This window comes from Ursus maritimus, unplaced genomic scaffold (genome assembly GCF_017311325.1).
Source record: "Ursus maritimus isolate PB19 unplaced genomic scaffold, ASM1731132v1 scaffold_33, whole genome shotgun sequence".
NCBI lineage: Eukaryota > Metazoa > Chordata > Mammalia > Carnivora > Ursidae > Ursus > Ursus maritimus.
The window spans coordinates 23364486-23385489 of NW_024425897.1; the positions used below are offsets into that span (position 1 = coordinate 23364486).

The window sequence follows — 21004 nt, forward strand, 5'->3', positions numbered from 1 at the left end:
AACAACTTTTCTAAGAAGATTTTTATTCACTTGAGAGACAGTGCACATATGCACACGTGAGCAGGGGGAGGGGCAGGAGGAGAGGGAGAAGCAGATCCCAAGACCAAGATCATGACCTGAGCTGAAGGCAGAGGCTTAACCAACTGAGCCACCCAGGTGCCCCAGCCCGTGAAAATTTCTATTTGAGAAGGTACAGCTAACCTGAAAAATTCGAATTGTAGGGACTCCAGAATGAAAAATAACACGGTGTCATTACCCCAGAAATTTGACTTTGTCACTGAAACATGAAGAGCCATTTCTTTTCTTTTTTTTTTTTTTATGAAGAGCCATTTCTTAAAATTGTGCTCTAGGGAAGTGAAATTTAAACATTTACCGAAATACTTTAAAAAATCTCACAACTACACTTATTTATCACAAAAACATGCTCAACAAGCAAGTTGGCCAGACTTATGAACTGATTTTAGGGGCGCCTGGGTGGCATAGCGGTTAAGCGTCTGCCTTCGGCTCAGGGCGTGATCCCGGCGTTATGGGATCGAGCCCCACATCAGGCTCTTCCGCTAGGAGCCTGCTTCTTCCTCTCCCACTCCCCCTTGCTTGTGTTCCCTCTCTCGTTGGCTGTCTCTATCTCTGTCAAATAAATAAAATCTTTAAAAAAAAATAAAAATAAAATAAAAATAAAATAAAAATAAAGGTGTGTAACGAACGGGGAGTTGAGTGGCTCGGTTGGTTGTCTGACTCTTGGCTTCAGCTAAGGTCATGATCTCATGGGTCATGGTATCCAGCCCTATGTCAAGCTCTGCACTCAGCAAGGAGTCTGCTTGAAGGATTCTCTCCCTCTGTCCCTCACCACACTCTCAAAAAAAAACCCAAACAAACAAAAAAACAAAAAAACTTAAGTTTTACTATTAAGTACACTTCCCTAGTATTGTGCTACTACAATGAGGAGTTGTAGGATTTTTCTAGGAAAAGGTGAATCATGATTTTGTAGTAATAAAAGCAAATGAATTCCAAGTTCTTTAGTCCCCTCCCTCCACCAGATTCATGCCGTATTTAAGTTAGTGACAAAGTAGTTTTCTAATATTTTAGTACTTTGTGCTACTGAAGACTTCAAAGGGATAATGAGCAAAGGGCATACCAAGAACTTGTAATAAGGCACTTTATTAAAATAAAAGTGCTTACATCCCTTTAATGTATTAATCTATTTCCTGAATAACATATGGAATATTGAACAAATACTGTACACCAATTCTGTTCCTTACAGTAGTAGGAAAACAGTATTATTGTAATAAGTCTGTTTACTCCTCCTAACTTCCTTTTACATTTTGCTTACCATGGTATTGCCTAGAGCATAGTTAACTTTCTTTAAAAAAAAAAAAGAAAAAGAAAAAAGAGGAATTTCTATCTAGTGTTCTCTAATAGCAATTGCAAAATGCTACAAAAACTATGAAACAAATTCAAATAAGAATTCCAGGTAACTTAAATTAACACCAGTGTTGAGAAAACCATTTTTATTGTCATCACCACCCAGCGTTTTGTGCTGGATTATGTACCAAATGGCCAGATCTTCTAAAGAACATCTACATAACATTTCTTTCATGTTTCAAGAGATGAAAATAACTGTACAAGGTTAAGTACAAAAGTACACAAGACAGCGGACACGAAATATCCATGTATGAGATTTTATCCCACCTGCAGCTTTTATATATTTGAAAAGTAGAATTCATGAACTAAAAAATATTGTCCTTCTATAGTCCTGTCAAGTTTAATGGAAGTGTGTTTAACCTGATTACAACACTAACACCAGTATCACTGATCTGATATTTACAAAAAATCGTATTTTTCAATAAATTAAAGTCAATGCAACACCCATGCAAGCTAGAATGCTAGCTGTTTGGTGAACAAGGACCTGACATCAGAACCAGAAGTCCATAAAGTCCCAAACATTAAGTCTGATCTTTTTCAAACTGCATCCATTCCTCGCATTGATGATGTGAAACCCAATCCCATTCCTCTTTGTGTGTGGGTTTGTGATCTTGCCATTTCATACTGAGCATCTAGATTTCTAAATACTTCTTCCTGTTGCTTCAAAGTCTTGTAACTTTCTTCATCAACTGAGCTACATCCAGCTTCATCTTCACTCTAAATATCAGATAAAAAATATATTATTAAAATAAATGGAAATGAGAATAAAGTGTTCTTCTCAACAGACAGTACAGATAACTGACATGTTTAGGATACGTATTTACCTTCCATTCAATTCATTTAGCATCTATGGAGTGCAAGGCAATGTTCTTTCTAGGTATTGGCATAAAAACCAGGATATAACAAAAATCAACTTCATTTTAGTGGGTATGAGGAAGAAAATGTAGAACATACCATTCAATAAGTAGAGTCTAGGAGAAAAGCAGAAAATGGGGATGGTGTGCTTGCTTTTTAAAAAAAAAGGCAAGTGAGAAAGGACTAAAAAGTTGACATCTGAGCAGCACCAAAGGAAGGAATTATGCGGGGAGCTAAGGAAAGAATTAAAAAGCTAGCAGCAAATGGAAAGGTTGTGTGGCACTGTTTCAAAAAACAAGTTCAGTGAAGCTTAGTTTAAGCCAAATAACCCTTCAATGAAACACCAACTCCCGTAAGTAATAATAATCAACACCTGAGCGTCTGTGAACTTTTTACTGGTTACATGAAATATGAGATCTGTACATTTCCGCCTTATTCAAACAAAACAAAATACACCAAGAAAAACAAAAACCACCAACCAACAAACAAAAAACCACCAAAACAACAACAACAAACCCCCCCCCCCTTTTACAAAAGCTTTCTGGAAACTTTAAATATTAAGGTCCTACTCCAGGGGCGCCTTGGTGGCTCAGCTGTTAAGGGTCTGCCTTCGGCTCAGGTCATGATCCCAGGGTTCTGGGATCGAGCCCCACACTGGGCTCCCTGCTCGGCAGGAAGCCTGCTTCTCCCTCTCACACTCCCCTTGCTTATGTTCCCTCTCTCGCTGTCAAATAAATAAAATCTTAAAAAAAATTCCTACTCCAAGTACAGTTTTTTTTTTTTTTAAAGATTTTATTTATTCACTTGACAGAGAGAGACAACCAGCGAGAGAGGGAACACAAGCAGGGGGAGTGGGAGAGGAAGCAGCAGGCTCCTAGCGGAGGAGCCTGATGTGGGACTCGATCCCAGAACGCCGGGATCACGCCCTGAGCCGAAGGCAGACGCTTAACGACTGCGCCACCCAGGCGCCCCTGTTTTTTTTTTTTTTGAAGCTTTTATTTATTCGTCAGAGAAAGAGAGCATGCGTGGGCATAAGCACAGGAAATGGCAGGCAGAGGGAGAAGCAGACTTCCCTCCGAGCAGGGAGCCCGATGCGGAGCTCGATCCCTGGACCTTGGGATCATGACCTGAGTCAAAGGCAGATGCTTAACCAACTGAGCCACCCAGGAGTCCCTACAGTTAGCTTTAAATGAGCTTTTTTTTTTTTAAAGCAAATTCATCAATTTCCATTTACGATTTCATTTTTATTTACTAAGAAAAGCTCATAATCTAGAAAAAGGTTCATTTAAGGTATAAATAGGTTATAATCAACAAACAGGTTAATTTAAATTGAATAATTTGTACTGTCAACTAATAATGACAACATAATTCTGTGAAATTAATCTGAAGCACAAAACAAAAAAGCAACAGAAAGTACCCACAGTTCACACATTACTGAAATTAACTTTTAGGGAGAAGACCAATGTTAACCTGAAAATGTTACGTTAATATGAATTTTAACTCAAAGTGCGTAACTCACCTTAATACCCATTAATTTCCTGAATTTGACATTTTGGTCCTTGTTTCCAAAATTCAGTTTTTCCCATATTTCAGCAGACTGGGATTTGTCCTGTAAAGAAACACTGAACTTTTACAATTCATAAAATTTAGCTATCTAAGTAGTAAGATCTAAAAGAAATTGAAAGCATTTATAGCATGTATCAATGCATATATTTATTTTGTTTATAATTAAGACTTCTATTACAAAGTAATTAAGCAAAGAAATAGAAGTACTTCATAATATATCCTTTATGAAAAAGCCTAAGCCAGGGAGCATCTTCCCCCATTGTAAATGTATGGGAATAATGTTTTTCTTCAAACTACTGGTTTTCTTAGATCAATCTTTTTCCAACATTAAATTGTGGTAAATTAAACTATTACAATCAAATTTAGAGAAGAAAAACCCAAACCCATCTTTTCCAATCCAAATCTGTTTTTCCAAGCAACTGCTAATCAGGAATAAATGACAAAAGAGAGGAATTAAAGAACGTACCCCTTCTTTCTTGCCTTGCCAAAGCATTTTCCTTTTTTTCTCTTGTTCAGCAAATTTCATTGGATTCACAGCTGCTGGGTTATAATAGCTAGGTACAGCTATTCCGGTCTCTGCCAAAGCTTTAGCCTGCAGGGCAGCCATTTGAGCTGCCATAGCTATTTGAGGAGTTACTTGTGTTCCTGATGCCAACAAGGCAGCAACATTGAGAACAGAACCTCCGGTGGCTGCAGCTGCTGAAGAGGTAAGCATAGATTTTTAAGACTAACCAAAACCAACCTCCTGGTTTACAGCAGTACATTTATATATAAGAACTAATCTACAAAAAGGCAGAATACTTTTACCAAAATAAGGAAATGCAGGTTAGTTTATAAGCAATTAACATTCTAACAAAAATTTATTGAATATATTTATAATAGACATTTCTGGACATGATCCCTTATATATACTGATACTTCATGTATCTGAAAATAGTAGGTATTCTACAAACGGTAAAAAGATTTGTGATTTCAATGAAAATGAACTATGCTACTTGTAGCTAAACTTGTAACAATAAATATTATTTGTATGGTTCCTTCAGCTTACAAAATGGTTAGACATTCCTTTGAAACTCTTAACAAATATCTAAGATATTAAACAAGTATTATGCACATTTAACAAATGTAAGCCCAAATCGCACAGAAGTTAAATGCCATGCCTGGTATTTCCATTTTAAGTGATTTAGTCAAGAACTGAGTCAATTTTCTGTAAACAGACTTTTTTAAGTAAGGATTTTATTTATTTGAGACCGAGAGCGAGCGAGCATGAGCAGGGGGAGAGGGAGAGAGAGAAGATTCCCAGCTGAGCCAGGAACCTGATGTGGGGCTCGATCCCAGGATGCTGGGATCGCGACCTGAGCAGAAGGCAGAAACTTAACCATCTGAGCCACCCAGGCGCCCCAGAAAGACTGTTCTGGTTACATATTTTTCTGTCAGCCCAGAGTACGTTCTTTAATTACTAATACTATGGGAATCCAGTTATGAAAGTTTTGTTCTAATCACAAAAGCAAAATGGAAAGGGTGACCTGGGTGGCTGAGTAGGTTGAGCTTCCAACTCTTGATTTTGGCTCAGGTCATGACCTCAGGAGTATGAGATCAAGCCTTGCATTGGGCTCTGAGCTGGGCGTGGAACCTACTTAAGATTCTCTTCCTCTCCCTCACCCTCCATCCCCCCCAATCTAAAATAAATAAATACATACATACATAAAGGTAGTTTGTACAATTAAAAAAATTTTTTTAAATTTTATTTTTAAGTAATCTAAACCCAACACTGGGTTCCAACTCACAACCCTAAAATTGAGAGTCACATGCTCTACCAATTGAGCCAGCCAGGCATCCCAATTTGTACAATTTTAGATTATTTCAAAAAGTACCCATTTACTAGGAATATCAACAAATAGATAAAAACACCTTCCAGATTACATTTCATGTAATTCAATAAGCTCTCTCTGATCACCTTTAACCATCCACAGGCAATGTTTGTGTTATGTCTAAAAACCTGCTTTCTTATCCCAGTTCGGTTGTCTTCTTTAATAAACTGCATTTTCCCAAAAATCATGACTAAAATACATGTGCAACGATGGCTAAAGTGTTATATGAACAAGCCTGTTTGTCAAAATCAGATCCATCAACCAAGTAAGAAATACATATGCATGAAGAATTTATAAGGTATGAAAGTTAACATTAAAAATAAAATGTTCACATTTCAATAATAATAATAATAATAATAATAATAATAATAAGGTTACAGTGCACTGATGGGTAGGCAAGGATCATGGATGATTTTCTTCCTATTATTTTTCTGAACTTTTCAGATTTTCTATAAAAAATGCCATACTTTCATAATAAAGAAAATAAATTACCTGCAGCTATTTCTTGTTGTTTTTGTTTTTCGACCATTTCCTTTTCTCGTTGTTCTTGTAATTTCTTTGCTCTTTCCAACCTGCCAAAGACAATTTCAATATATTTAAAGTAACACTCAATATAAAACCAGTATTTATCTTTGATTTCTCCACACGTATAGACATGAAACACTTAACAGAATTTTAAATTAAGTTTAACACAATTGGTATCTCTATGTGGGGGAAAAAAAGCATTCGTTCTTAAGATAGCCACAGTTAAAGAATATTTCAATACTGGTTTTAAACATTTTTAAATTCATGGAATAGCCAAAAAAATGCAATAGCTTTTACACACAGTTCCCACAGAATAGTTTTAAAAAATACAAATTACTCAGCCTTTATCAGTGCTGGTATAGCAGTAAGGATAAAATTACATCTTGCAAGTGACAAACTGAGAACTGAGTAAATCTCACGGTATGTTAAAAGTAGTAAACAATATTTACAAAATTACCTATATGCTTCTTGGGGGGAGGCTGATACAGGATAAGGCCAATCAAAAAATGCCAAATACGACTTTTGTATTTAAACAGATTTTATCATATAGCCTTAAATTAATAAAGATAAAAAAGCCCAAAATACAAAAGGGGCAAAAAACCCCTACTTGTCATTCTCTATGATCTAATAATATGAGGGAAAAAACTTATTAGGGAATTCACTTTTAGCAGCTTAAGAAGTTTATCATTAGCAATGGAACTAGAAACATGAAACACAAACTCATCCTCAGACAAAATACTGTAGTTCACACTAACTTTACCAATAAATACATATCCTAAAGTGCTGTCAAGTCAGTATCTACTTCTCATACAGCAAATTTTAAGTAATATCTTCATGAGTTCCTGAAAGAGAAACCTCTTTTCTTCAAGACTCCTTGATCTCCCAATCATAAGTTAAAAGCCACTTCTTCCTCCTTTAATTAGTGGTATAAAGGGGCTAAGATTAAGGAAAAGGTTTTTTGTTTTAGGGTACTACGGGTAGGAAAATGGCATTGCCTTTAACAATTGAATTTACATAAAATGAATATAACAATATAATTTTATTCCCTTTTATTGAGCACACATGCAAGAAAGACAGTACAGACTTGATTGTATCCTTGGGAATAAAAGTTTCTGATTAGGGGGTAACATTAAAATGTTGGTACACAGATATTAAAACTATCTTCAAAGCAGTTTAAAAATTGTCCTTATTTAAAAACAAAAAAAGGAACAACAACAACAAAAAGGTCTACATATTGTTATATCTTATTAACAAAAGATCTCCTTTCAAATTTCAAAGTAGCCAAGGAGCAATCTGGTATTCTTAAGAGTTATTCCACGTAAACTTGTCATCTGAAAAACACTACGTAGATTTTTTTAAGTTAAAGTTTTAGATGCTTTACTAGTAAACAGCTTCAACTTTAATAAAAGCCAAAAATTAAAGCACAACCAATTTATAGTAAGAACAGACTTCAGGGCTTAAAAAAATACTGGTCAGACTTAACAGACCATTCTTTATAACTTACTTCAGATATCATAATAAATTATTTCTTAATTCTGTTGATTTTAGTTTCAGAAAGAAAATATGATTCACTACTATTGATGCATATTTAAAATGGCCACTGCAGGTTGGAATTAACACCATTCACTAAAGTGAATGGAACGAAGAAGGGGCGAGCTCACACCTTTGCTGCTGCTGCTGTTCAGCTGGAGTTTCTGCCAGGCTGGGTTCACAGGGCAGCAGCCCATCAGGTTACATTGTGATAACTGTATTTTTGTAATGAAAAAAAAATACAAACTCAATTTCATAAGGAAAAAACCCCCCAAAATCAAGAGTATAGTTTTCAGAATATGGGAAAACCTGCAAACAAGCACTTGGATTTTACTTTACTTCTCGCCTCTCTATATGAGGCAGTTCTTTCAACGGTTTTGCACATTTCGGCCAGACAGCCCTGCTGTGTGTAGTCCCACAATTACCAGAACATCTTTGAAATGCTTACAGAATTAAAACATAGAATGATCTCCCTACGCTGTCAGCAGTAAAATTCACAAGATCAAATAAATCACCTTGTAATGTTTATTATTTGCCACCTTCAAAATAAGAAACCTATTGATGGAATTGTTTCAGACTTTTTCTTGAGGAAGAAAAACAAAAGGACAATGCAGTTTCAGAGGCAAAATTTAAGAGTTCGATTTAAGATTTCTAAAAGCTTCGATTGTAAACCAAAAATATTTAGGAAGCTAAATCTGAGAAAAATGAATCAGTTAATCATGAAGGAAAATAGAGAAACTGTTGCAGACATCGTAATCATGAAGGAAAATAGAGAAACTGTTGCAGACATCGTAATCTTTCCAGCTGCACAAATAGGTAAATGTTTAAAATGAGAATTAACAACACTTAGTTCTAGATCAGAACTGGCACCATATGTATCATGTCTACATTTATTTGACTTAAAACTCTGAAAGCATCCACTTTGTCCACACAATTGAGTATGTACTTCAAGTCGAAAAGAAAAAATGCACCAGACAGAAAATACACCTACCTCCTAGCTAAAGCTTCTTGTGCATCCATTGCTGTGTTTCTGCCTCTGAAGGGAGGAGGACTAGGAGTTCGGCTTAAACTTCTGCTAAATCTTCTAGGTTTTTCAATTCTCTTCTTTCTATCTCTGTAATAAATCGTATTTCACATGTTGCAGTACGACAAGCCAGTAATAATTCACTTTATCAAAATTAATTATATTTACATAGGTTCAACAAAAAGGCAAACAGCAGACAATATATTTTGAACCCTTTCCTCTCCACCTCTGTCCTATAGCTTCCACAAGGTATGGAAGTTCCCTGAATATGTTGCTAGTTTTCTGTAAGTTCATTTAATGTTCCGTTACAAATAAACCATTTAAGATATTTTCCAATCTTTTGCTATTACACCCAATGTTGCAAAAACTAACCTTGTACATCAATCATTTTATATTCATGTAGGTCAGTATGTAGGATAGATACCTAAGTAGTTTAAATTTCCTAGTATTTTAATCTACAACGAATTTGTAAACGTTAAAAAAAACCCAAGCACAAAATCAGTAAAACAAAAGAATTAGGAAAATGAAAGATAAAAAACAATAGGCACTGAGCAGAATAAAATAGAGTAACAGTGGTCAAAACTAAAAATGCCATAAAAACAAAAAAAACCTAGAAATACCATAAATAATGGCCCGTATGCCCAAATGGAGAATAAAATATTAATGATAATGATGAAATCATCATTTACCTAAATTTCCTAAAACTCTTAACCGGTGAAGCTCAAATGAGTCAACTACTAAGAACTAAACTATTAAAAACGGATCAACATAAGGTGTTTCTCTGCCTATAGGTCCTGCCCCTTTGCTTTAATAAAACCACCATTTTGGGGGCACCTGGGTGGGTCAGTCAGTCAAATGTCTGCCTTCGGCTCAGGTCATGATCCCAGGGTCCTGGGATAGAGCCCCTTGATGCTCATCAAAGAGTCTGCTTCTCAGGGGCACCTGGGTGGCTCAGTCGTTGGGCCTCTGCCTTCGGCTCAGGGCGTGATCCTGGTGTTCTGGGATTGAGCTCCGCATCAGGCTCCTCTGCTGGGAGCCTGCTTCTTCCTCTCCCACTCCCACTCCCCCTGCTTCTGTTCCCTCTCTCACTGGCTGTCTCCCTCTCGCTCAAATAAATAAAATCTTAAAAAAAAAAAGAGTCTGTTTCTCCCTCTCCCCTATCTTGTGCGTGCGCGCAGTCTCTCTCTCTCTCTCGTTCAAATAAATGAAAATCTAAGAAACAACCCACCATTTGCATTCAAAACCCTAAACAAAACACCCCTAATAAACAATAGATAAGCCAAACTGTAATAAACAATCTTTTATCTTGTATTTCAGTCTTTATAGACTAACTTGAACAATAAACTAACAAAAAAAGCTTTTCCATTATTTACTGTCAGTATCTGTGTATATGCACTATTAATAATTGTCTGATGTAAGTTAAATAAGTACAGACTAAACATATTAAAACCTCTCAATCAAGACAGGTTTGAATTAAGCTCATCTTTTTGAATACCTGAGATAGCATATACAGTATGGTGGGTTAAGCACATCCACTGACTTTGCATTCAGACATATTCGGGACCTGATTCTGACAGTACCATTTAATAACTATAATTCGAGGCTTCTTGGGCAGGTTACTTAAATTCTCTAAGCCCAATGGTCTTAACTCACGAAACAGTTGTTTTGAGAATTAGATGAGCTGGTACATGGAAAAAGCTGACATAATACATAGCACATGGTAGGCATACAATAAATGTAAGCTACTCTGATTATACGATTAACACAATTCGACATCCAAAACAAATGAACTAATTTTAATAGGACTATTTCTACCTGTACTTCACAGAAGATCTGATTAAAGGAGTATCTGTAAGAATGCTATGCGAGTGTTTAAATTTGTTCTTTATTAGTCAGAATGTTAAAATATTTATAACTCATAAATAAAATCCTGATCCACAATTTTGATATTCTCAGATTGAAAGACGAACAGACCCTGTGAGGGAGCTATCTGATTTTATTCAAGATGATGATGAATACTTACCGACTTCTACTCCTTGTTCGACTTCTGCTTCTACTTCTATGCCTGTGTCTTGATCTTGAGCGGGAACGAGATCGGATCCGACGTTTTCTTTCCCTGCTTCTGGATCGTGACTTCTTCCTCTCTCTGCTTCTGGACCTTGACTTCTTCCGCTCCCTACTCCTGGATCTGGACTTCTTCCGCTCTCTGCTTCTACTACGATGACGCCTGAAATTAAAACACACAAATGTGTAGTTATTTAGAGCTGCGTCTTTTCAAATTACAGACATTATGAATTATCTGCAATGTGTGCTGTCAAGCCAAGCAATAAACTAACTCTGTATTGTGTTTAGAAAGGCTAATTGAGGCTTCAAATGGAAGAAATTTCAACAACAAATGAGCCTTTATTCTTGTTAGATGTCTCAGAGGGAATACAATAAAGCTACGTGTTAAAAATACAATGCATCCTAACCCAACTTAAGATTCTGTTTAATAGTTTAAAGTCTATTACTGCCTTATCAAGTATTTATGCAACTTAAAGATGACAAGTTAAAAATTCTGACCCAATCTGATACACCATATATATACATTTCCACAGAAAACTCCAAACATACATGAAACACTGGCTTCTTTTTGAAAGTCCCACAAATTTTTTGCCATGACCCAGTTTTCAATACCACAGAAGAAAATCTAAATTAGAGTTTAACAGCAAACAAATCCCATGTTGACACTATAAAAGGATTGTTATACTGACTTAAACATAGCTCAACCATATAATTTTTTCCACTGCAAGTGACAGATAAATCCTGAAATTTAAAAACGCATACTTGCTAATTGAATGTTAATCATAATCATCCCTTGTCCCCTAGTCTTGAACACCTTTTTTGCCTTTATCAGAAAACAATGCCCCAAAGACTTCAGCTACTAGCAGAGATTAATGGGCAAATAGGTTATGCTAGCAAAAAATATTATTTTTTTTTTTAAGATTTTATTTATTTGACACAGAGAGAGACAGCCAGCGAGAGAGGGAACACAAGCAGGGGGAGTGAGAGAGGAAGAAGCAGGCTCATAGCGGAGGAGCCTGATGTGGGACTCGATCCCAGAACGCCGGGATCACGCCCTGAGCCGAAGGCAGACGCTTAACCGCTGTGCCACCCAGGCGCCCCAAAAAATATCTATTTTCTAATGAAGATTGTTTGGGTATTGCTGGGTTCATGAGAAGCTTTACACAATATAGCTCTTTACTTAGCACTAACTAATAAATACCAAAATTACTTACCTTTCACGAGACCTAGATCTTGAGTGACTTCTGCCTCTTGACGACTTTCTTTCTTTGCGTTTATGTCTGTCCTCGCCGTTTTCAGATGAATTTAGTCGTTCTCTTCCTTTATCAGAAGAATGTTCTTTGTCATTATGTTCCTCAGACTTGTGTTTCTTAGATGATTTATCTTTGGATTCATGTCTTCTTGCCTGTTTTAAGAAGAAGTTGGTTCTTTCAGGAAAATAGTGCAACAAAGAGAGTTAGTATGGGTATCAGTAGACAAAAATGTTGTGATGCAACATTAGTAACCTTAGGAGTGTGTGGCAAATAAAAAAATTGATCTAGTTTCACATCACCCAAATGTTGCAGATGAATATACTATTCGTATTATCTTTATAAATCCCCCAAATGCAGTTTCCTCCCCAAAATAACAAAATAATTTTCAATGTTGAAATAATATTGAAAAACCATTATTATCACAAAAAAAGAGGAATGCCTGATATTTCTTTTATCTAAAGGAGTAAGGGAAGTACACATGTATCAAAACTTTCAAAATTGTCCAACAAACCTTTTAGAGAAACAGATCATGTATACATATATACATCAACTTCTATAACCAGAGTACATATTATTTTAGGTTTAAAAACTTAACAATAGTGAAGATGATCAGGACACAAAGAAATGCACCAGAAAACGCATTTCAATTAGGTAGCTAAATAAAATTAATCTTACTAATTATTAGTATTTTCTGCAATTTTAAATTACTTTACGCAGAGTTGAAGTGTCCTTTTTTTAGCTATACTGCCAGATCCTCTCTAAAAGACGGCTCTTGATTTTTCTCCCAATGTCTAAACTGTGAAGCAATCACTTTTCATCTTGCAATATCCCAACGGGCTTGAAGTTCTATTACATTTCATGTACCTAGGGTAGAAAATGGCAACCGTATCTGTTTTAATTTTTATTAGATCAAACTAGGCATAACATAATTAATCCCTATACCATTATATAATACATACTTCCCCCATACTCTGAAAGATAAAAACCAAGGCTTTTGCTTTCACAACATATGCATTCAGAGACTGAGCTAAAATTAACTGCATGATCAAGTCTCCATCCTACTCTCACATACCAAATTAGAAAATGATAAACATTAGATCTCCTCACATTAAGTTGTCAAATCCATCTTTTAGCTAAAGCTTAAAAACCTGGACATCTCAATCACAATTTTAAAGCTGGAAGGAAACTCAGAGCCTCTAAACTTCCCTTACTTAAGTACGACTAAATGAAGATCTAAAGTCACAAAGCTACATGGTAGCAGCTGAACCCAGACCCCATGTTCTTCTTATGCCCAGGCCACTGCTTTTCTACCACAACAGGACACTTAACTCATGTTTCCCAAAAAGCCCTAGCATTTTTCTTTTCACTCAAGATTAACTTTGCTTAAAAACAAAAAACTTGGCCAAACATTTTGGAACATGCATGATATATCTGAAAAGAATCATAATATGTTATTTAATATTTTGCAGAAAAATAAGAGACCTGGAGACACAGCTAAATTTTAGTTTCATTGCCAGTTCTCTGTTAATATGAGCTTGTAAAAGTATTTCCTTGATTTTGCCATATAGTGGCAAACTGGAAAAGCTTTAAGTGGTTCATTTTCCAAAGATTTTAGAGTTTATTTCAAACCAGTTTTCCAAACATAACATTACTATTAATTAAAAAAAAAAAAAAAGACATTAAAACCCTTAACTGATTTAAGATATACTTAAGGGAAATAGGAGTTTGAATGACTAATAGTTACCTTATCATGAAGTAGGCTTATTATTTTGCTATCTGAGTCTGCAGCGTCTTCAGTTCAGTCTCTTCGCGCATTAGCACGCTGAGTATGATTTATTATAGAAATGTTATCATGTGAGCTAAACAAAATAGTCATTTTCACAAAAACTCTCCTAAATTAAAAATTTAACAGAGCTTCCATTAGGGGAAGAGGTGAAGTCCCTGCCCACATTTTTTTTAGGAGTCCCTTGCCCAGCCCCCATAAGACTCTTCTCCCTTTTTGGCTCCTACTTCTGTTCTTCCTTGTTGGCTCATTCCTTGTCTTCTCAGGTGAGCGAGCAAGTTAACTCCTGCTTTTCTTTCATACAGCTGCTGTCTTTTTCCTCAAGTTTTGGTGTCACCGCCACCTTTCCAGCTGTCCCTCACAGACACTTTTATTCCAAAATTCAATACTATTCTTAGGGAAACTGAGCTGGTTTGCTAATGAAGAGAGGACTCTCGTTAACTTCCATAAAGAAAAAGCCCACAGATATCTAGGATATTGCTACTTAAAGATGATTGCTATATGAAAATCCTGAGCAGTTGTCAGGTATAAGGACACTCGGGACCTCAGATTAATGGAAGCTCTGTGTGACAGGCCTAAAAAAACCAATTATAATCTTCATATGAAATTTTTATTGTGAATATTTTCACAACATAATAAAATTAATAGTTTTTGAATGAACTTTTCATATAAACAACTATCTTCTTGAAAAATGATGAATCCATATCATGCTTATTTTATAACCCAATTAACCTTTTAAAAATTGCAAGTTTTGGTACTTACCTTGATAATATCATATATTCACACAAACATTTCTACCAGATACTTTACAAGAATTTTAAAGTGCCTATTCACTACAAAGTGTTAATTACCTCTTTGCTTCTGCTCCGGCTCCTGTGTTTTCTTCCTTCATTATCTGTAAATACACACAAAAATTCACCATAAACAAGATACAGAAACATCTCAAACACAAATTCCAATACTCAAATAAAGGACAATTTCCAATCCATTTTACTAAGGTAAAATTCTACTTACTATCTTCCAAAGACTATTTTTTATGGCAGGGTGGGATTATTCTACTTAATACCACTGTATATATTTGAAACAAATCAAGCAATCTGAATAAACCAGAATATAATTGAAAGGAAGCAAAACAAAACAAACAAACAAAAAAAAAAACAAAAAAAACCCCTCCATGACAAATCAAAAACATATATACTATCTTTCAGTTTGTCACAGATTCTTAATTCACAAAACATTGTGACTAGCCCATTTTGTTTTCCATTGTGTTGAAAATTTATATATAAAGGGGCTTATCAGAGGTAAACAAGAACAAAACAAGAATGCAAGAGAATAAACAGTTTGAACTGTATTTGGCATAAGTAGTCAAAAGGATGCTGTAGTTTAGAAATTCCTATTCAAAAGTGGTTTTATAGTGTAGTTTCAAATATATACACAAAATTACATTTTAACCATTTTATAAATGATTATCCGTGGACGTAAAGCATAAATAACTGGAGCCCAAGTCTTAATACTCTTAACTCATTAGTATTCTAGTTCTCACTTAAGTTCTTCATTAAATAGCAATACTAATTTAAAAAACATACAGCAAAACATACTTCTTATACCCCATCAGTCTAATTCTTTTTCAAGTAAATGAGTAAGAAACCTCTCAAAATGCCAAAACCTCTCGCTTCAGAAATATTCTAACATTAAGTCAAATGAAAAACAAGGTGAAAAATGTTCTTGTAACTTACATCAAAAAGCACGTTAAATAAGCTCAGAATAATATACCACTGCCCAGGCACATCTTTCAAAATATTTTACCCATGCTGAAAGACTGAAATTTAAACATCTCGGGGTTACCAAATAATTACTGTGACACAAATTTAAACATATATTTTTGCCTTTGGACAAGTCATAAAATTTCTGCATGAGAACATTTATGTTTTTCATAACTGAAAAATTCTCCAGAAAATTACCAATGTACTTTCATTATTCATTTCTCAACTGGGAAGAACATGTATTAATTATTTAGAAAACTAAATCTATGTCTTATACACACATCTACATGGATAGTGGTAATTACAGTTTCCAACAATTCATACCTGACTTTCGTTTTCTTTCTCTTGACCTTGATCGTGATCTTGAATAATGATGTTTTGAGGCTCTAGGAGAAATAGATACGTCTGACTGCTCTTTTTTCTTATCTCTATCTGGGGATGTCTTTTCTGGGGCTAGTCCATCTCGCTCTGTATCGCTAGCCTAAAAGTTTAAAGAGAAGTGATTATTAAGTTCTTAATTACACTTAAAATGTTTTTCAACTTCTTAAAAGAGAAGGAGAGAAGAGAATCATCTTTGAGTTTTACAAAATTTAAAAATAAATCAATAAATCAGAATGGCCAATTCCTACATAGCTAAATATTATTTGTATCTGATAAATAAGCCCGAATAAACTGAAATGACTAAACCAATAACAAAGAAACATATGTAATTAGACTGATGTCTTTAACTTTTAAAAATTATTATTTTCGTAACTTTCAAAACAATGTGGGAAGGGAAAGAATAAGGGCTCCAAGTATTTCCAATAAACATTCAAGCAGAGAAAATACAGTCCATTTTAGATTTGCGAAGTCATTTACCTGACTTTACCAATACTTTTATTTTAGATTAGCATACATTAAAAAGCACTTAAAATGAACTGGTGTAAAATTTAAAGAGACTTAGGTCTATAAAATCTAAGAACAGCAGAGCATGCTTCTAGATTATAAAAGAATAAACAGAATTAACTTACCTATCTGAGAACCCCAATCTTAATTTCATTAACCCTCTTTAATGAAAACAGCCCCTTGGCACAGTGCTGCTGCAAAATATGGTCTGCCTCTCCTCACACATGCTCTGGGCTATGGAAACATTAAGTCGTTTCTGCTTTAAAGCATTTTTTAAGTTTTCACAATACAAATTTTGTAAAAGTTAAAAAAATAATCAAGTATACACATTTTCCCAAGAGTCCTGATTTACTTAAAAGGAAGTTTTCATCTAAGTATCAGTTCCCTGTTTTCCAATTTACTTGCTCATAGCTGAGTACTCAGCACAGCAATCAATCAACAAATGAAGAAATGAATTTCTGTTACTAGTTTTCAATTAAAAAAGAGTATTTCTGTGGCTCTGCTGAACGGTGTGGTCCAAATTACAGATAACAAGAGTATCACGCAAAGACACACACTGATTTAAATTAGTCATAGAAAAAAGCTTTGAGAAGCTAAAACCTGAATGTTCCCAAGTCAGATTTTGATAAAAGGTAGGAGAAACAGTTTCAGTAGTATGTGGAAAGTATATGGAAGGTGGACTACTTGGCCCTTGACCAAAGAAAGAAATGTTTTCACTTTTTTGAAAGGATTATTAAGCAAGCAAGGAATGGGACAGAGACTGTGTGTGATCCATAATGCCTAAAATATTTATTACCATGCTCTTTATAAGAGAATCTGGATTGGATGAATAGGGATTTTCAGCAGGAGGAATAATCACATGAAAACAAACTCCCTCCCTTAAGAAAATCAGTCCAGAAAACAAGTACCAAGGAAACTAAATGGGGAGTAATTTAACAAACGAAGTGTGAGAGATTGCATTATTTCAACAATAATTTACTGAGAGTCACAAATGTGCTCCACTCAATGTTGGACTCAAAGAATAAAATAAGAAAGAGATTTACACGCTTATCTGGGATGAAAGACATAAATGTGTTAAGCCTTTAACAATGGTATAAACCAAAACAACCAAGCACAGAGGAAGCAACTAATTACTGGAGATACTCTCATGTGACCACACATGCCCTCTCTAGTTTTCTATATATGGGTGATTTCTGGAATCATAAAATTTTTGTGAGGAAAGCTTTCATCATTTAGAAATAGAGTACAATCTTCTGCTCTTACAAAGGAGATCCAGCAACATTACCTGCCTCTCTCAGGATGGTACTCTAGCTCTTTGCTGTCTACTATCAAATAAATGATGTGGTATCACACAATTAAGGATAATTAAGATTTTCACAACACTGGTTGTTTTTTTTAGTTCTTGTTCTCATCATTATCATTACGAACTATTTCACGTCTGTGATGTTAAGTGTTGACAGAGCTTATCTCTGGAAAATAAAATCACAAAAACTTCAGCACTGCTATCATTTCTCTCAGCATGCAACTTCTCTGCCAAAACTATCATTCCCAAACCACTGGCACATCTCATTCACTTTTACAGACAGCATGACTAGAACTGAAAACAGCCTTCCCGTGTAAAAGTCAGCATCTAGACCAGGCAGTACAACTTTTCAGTCAATGGTTTATTTACATGCTTAACATCGCAGAAGCTTGGCAACAGGGAAGTCAAATGCCCTTTGCTTAAAAGAAGGCACCCTGTAATACAAGATAATAACTTACACCAAACAGCCATTTTCACCTATAAGATATACTACAGGAAAAAAAACACATTCTATCACTAAAACAGACTACGAATGATAGGTGGCCATTTCTCCCACATAAAACTTGTATTTCCATGAGGCTATTTTATAGTGGCCTAATAAAAAGCATCCAAAAAATAAAATTAATTGAATAAAATTTCTCTGAAAATTTCTAAGCTTTATTCCGATTTATCAGGGATGTACATACTAAATCTTAAATGCTAACTGCAAAACTGTCCTCTACTCTAGCACATGCTTTTTTAGAATGCCACCACTGTTATCTTACATTTACATCTTGTTTAAAACCCTAATAATGCTTAAGACATAGTACACAAATTTTTTTCCAGTGCAAAGAAGGTACACTGGATTTAATATTAGGCCACTTCTCCAGGGGACTGTGTCTTTTTATTGAGGGAGGCACTGCAGGACCAAATGTCTGAACTGACTTCATTTTTTAAAATACTTGAGCCGAGGTAAAACAACACTATTCCTTAAAGTACATTAAAAGGCCCAAAACACTATTTCTACAAAGGAAAACATTACATCGATTAATTGCACAAACACCAAAACAGTCTTCCAACTGTTTGAAACCTTATCAAAAATCGGTTCTTAATTCAATTAGGTATTGGGGGAAGGGAGGGCAGAAACCATCCTAATTCCAGATATCCCAATTTTTAGGAAGGGCAAACTACAAATTTTTCGGTATGTTTATAGCCGTACTTACTTTTGAAGATGAGTAAATAGAACTTTCTAGTCAGTGGAAAGGAATACAAGATGCCTGCATTTTTCTTTTAACAGGGTTAAGAAAAATGAACTAATTACAATAACGTTTCCACCAGAACTGGGCATCACAGAACCAAAGCAGGCTTCTTAAAGAACCATAGTTCTTATTTAAAATTAAATGGGTCAACGAAGGGTTCTTAAATTTAAGAAACAACGCCAATGATAAGGCTTTATTATAATGCTTCTCAGACTTCAAAATGATTACATCACGAGCCGCTTCAGAAACTGAACGACAATCGGAATTCGTAGTTCCAAAGCCTTCTCGTAATTCAGTCGATTTTTTTTTACTCCCTTGGAGCAACACCTTCCTCAGCTCCGTGCAATGGAATAAACTAAGGTTTTCACAGACAAAACACTAATTAAAATTATGCAACTAGAATTTTACTGAGCGTAAGCAAAAAACAAAACGTTACAAGACGATTCTCTTCTCCCATTCTACCCCTTACAGACAACGCCTTTCTGACCCAACACTCTTCAAAGACCCCCATCCCTTTTCTCTCTTCCCTAGCCCTTCCCCAACGCGAACATAAATCCCCAAGCCCTAATGAAACTCAATATAAACGACTAACAAGAATGAGTAAGCTAAACTGGAGGCCGATCTGTGGGTCGAACGGAATACAGGACTAGAAAAGAGATGAGGAAAGTTCTGGAAAAAAAAAAAAAAAAAGACACTCCCTGCGGCTCCCCACCCCCACCGACACCGCCTCACTTCCCCCTCCCTACAGCAGGCAGCCATGATGGCGGGCGCAGAAGAAGGCCGCGGCGCCATTTTGTCCACACACACGCGCGGACAACAGCTCTGGGATCCGTTCACCCACTCTTTGGAGAGTAGCAGAAAAATATCCCTGGTTTTAAACTCAAAGTCGGCACCTACCGCCATAGTCCAGAGTCCTGGCCGCTAAGGCGGCGCCTCCACTTGCCGCTCTCAACAGTACCGGCCACCCCGACGCTTCGCCACAGACTAAATCGCTCGCGCGAGAGACCCGGATGGCACAAAGGGGATGAGGCCCGGCGCGTCGCACAGCTTGCTGGGAAAAAAAAAAGGGTGGTGATAAGAGTTTCTATAGCAACGCGATTCGAGGAGGTGATTGGTTGTTCTTTTGAAGGGGGCGTGTAAAGCCAGGGAGGAGGGCGGAGCCAAGAATACACCCCCCTATAATGCGCAGCCTGAAAATCGGAATGGGTGGAATTTAGGGTGGGGCGACTTCCTATTTCGATTTTAAAGCAATTTTGGCCTCCTCCGGCCGCCGTAAAAGGGGTTGGGCTTGGTGTTCTCCCGCCAATTTAAACCTGAGGGCCAGAACCTGAAGAGATTAGGGACAGTTGTGGGTGACAGGAAGATAAGTTTGAGTCTTCTACTTTAGTTTCTTCAGTTGCAGGTGAGGAGGGGGAAACGCGCTGCTATAGAGACCTGGGGTTGGGTTCAGGTCGAAGTAACAGCGGCCTCAGCTCAGTTCGGGTGTTTTCCCGTCAAGGCGCTGGCGGGAGAGAGTTTGAAGTCGATTCTTGCCGGTCTGTTGTCTAGCTGGGAGCGTTTGTGCATGGGGGCCTAACTGACACTTTCATTTAGTTTAATTCGCTAATTGGTTCTCCACCCACCAGCTCAACCGATTTCAAATCGTTAATCAAATCATGTCACTCGTCTCCTTAGTGTCTTTTCCCTGTAGGTAGTACCGAGCATAAAAAACCCAATCTTGAAGTCAAGGATTCATTTAGCTTCTGCATTGTTCTGTTTTTTTGTGGCCCGGCAGCCCCCCCCCCCCCAACTCGTTCCAGCCTCCGAACCTTTGCATTCGGCCTGCATCTCTGTTCTCCCCGAGCTTTGGAGAGTTGGCTTCTTGCTCTTGGGATCTCAGCTCTGATGTCCTCTCTTTCCTTACCTAACAGGTTCTTCTTATA

General features: G+C 36.3%; 1 protein-coding gene across 3 annotated transcripts; it reads right to left on the minus strand.

The window, feature by feature from the left end:
- Window positions 1-1493: 1493 nt before the first annotated feature.
- On the minus strand, window positions 1494-20133 carry RSRC2 (arginine and serine rich coiled-coil 2). Of its 3 annotated transcripts, none has more exons than XM_040619986.1 (10): window positions 19980-20133; window positions 15981-16137; window positions 14745-14788; window positions 12072-12262; window positions 10817-11020; window positions 8761-8883; window positions 6207-6286; window positions 4310-4539; window positions 3797-3886; window positions 1494-2139 (listed from the first exon to the last, which is right to left on the minus strand). In XM_040619986.1, the coding sequence occupies exons 1-10, from the start codon at window positions 19983-19985 to the stop codon at window positions 1960-1962; spliced, it is 1305 nt and encodes a 434-aa protein (XP_040475920.1). In that variant the 5' UTR covers window positions 19986-20133; the 3' UTR covers window positions 1494-1959. The 3 variants fall into 3 exon arrangements, with proteins under 3 accessions (XP_040475920.1, XP_008687066.1, XP_008687067.1); XM_008688844.2 differs by having other exon boundaries at window positions 4310-4542; XM_008688845.2 differs by lacking the exon at window positions 19980-20133 and adding an exon at window positions 13855-13932 and having other exon boundaries at window positions 4310-4542; window positions 12072-12284; window positions 15981-16079.
- Window positions 20134-21004: the final 871 nt, after the last annotated feature.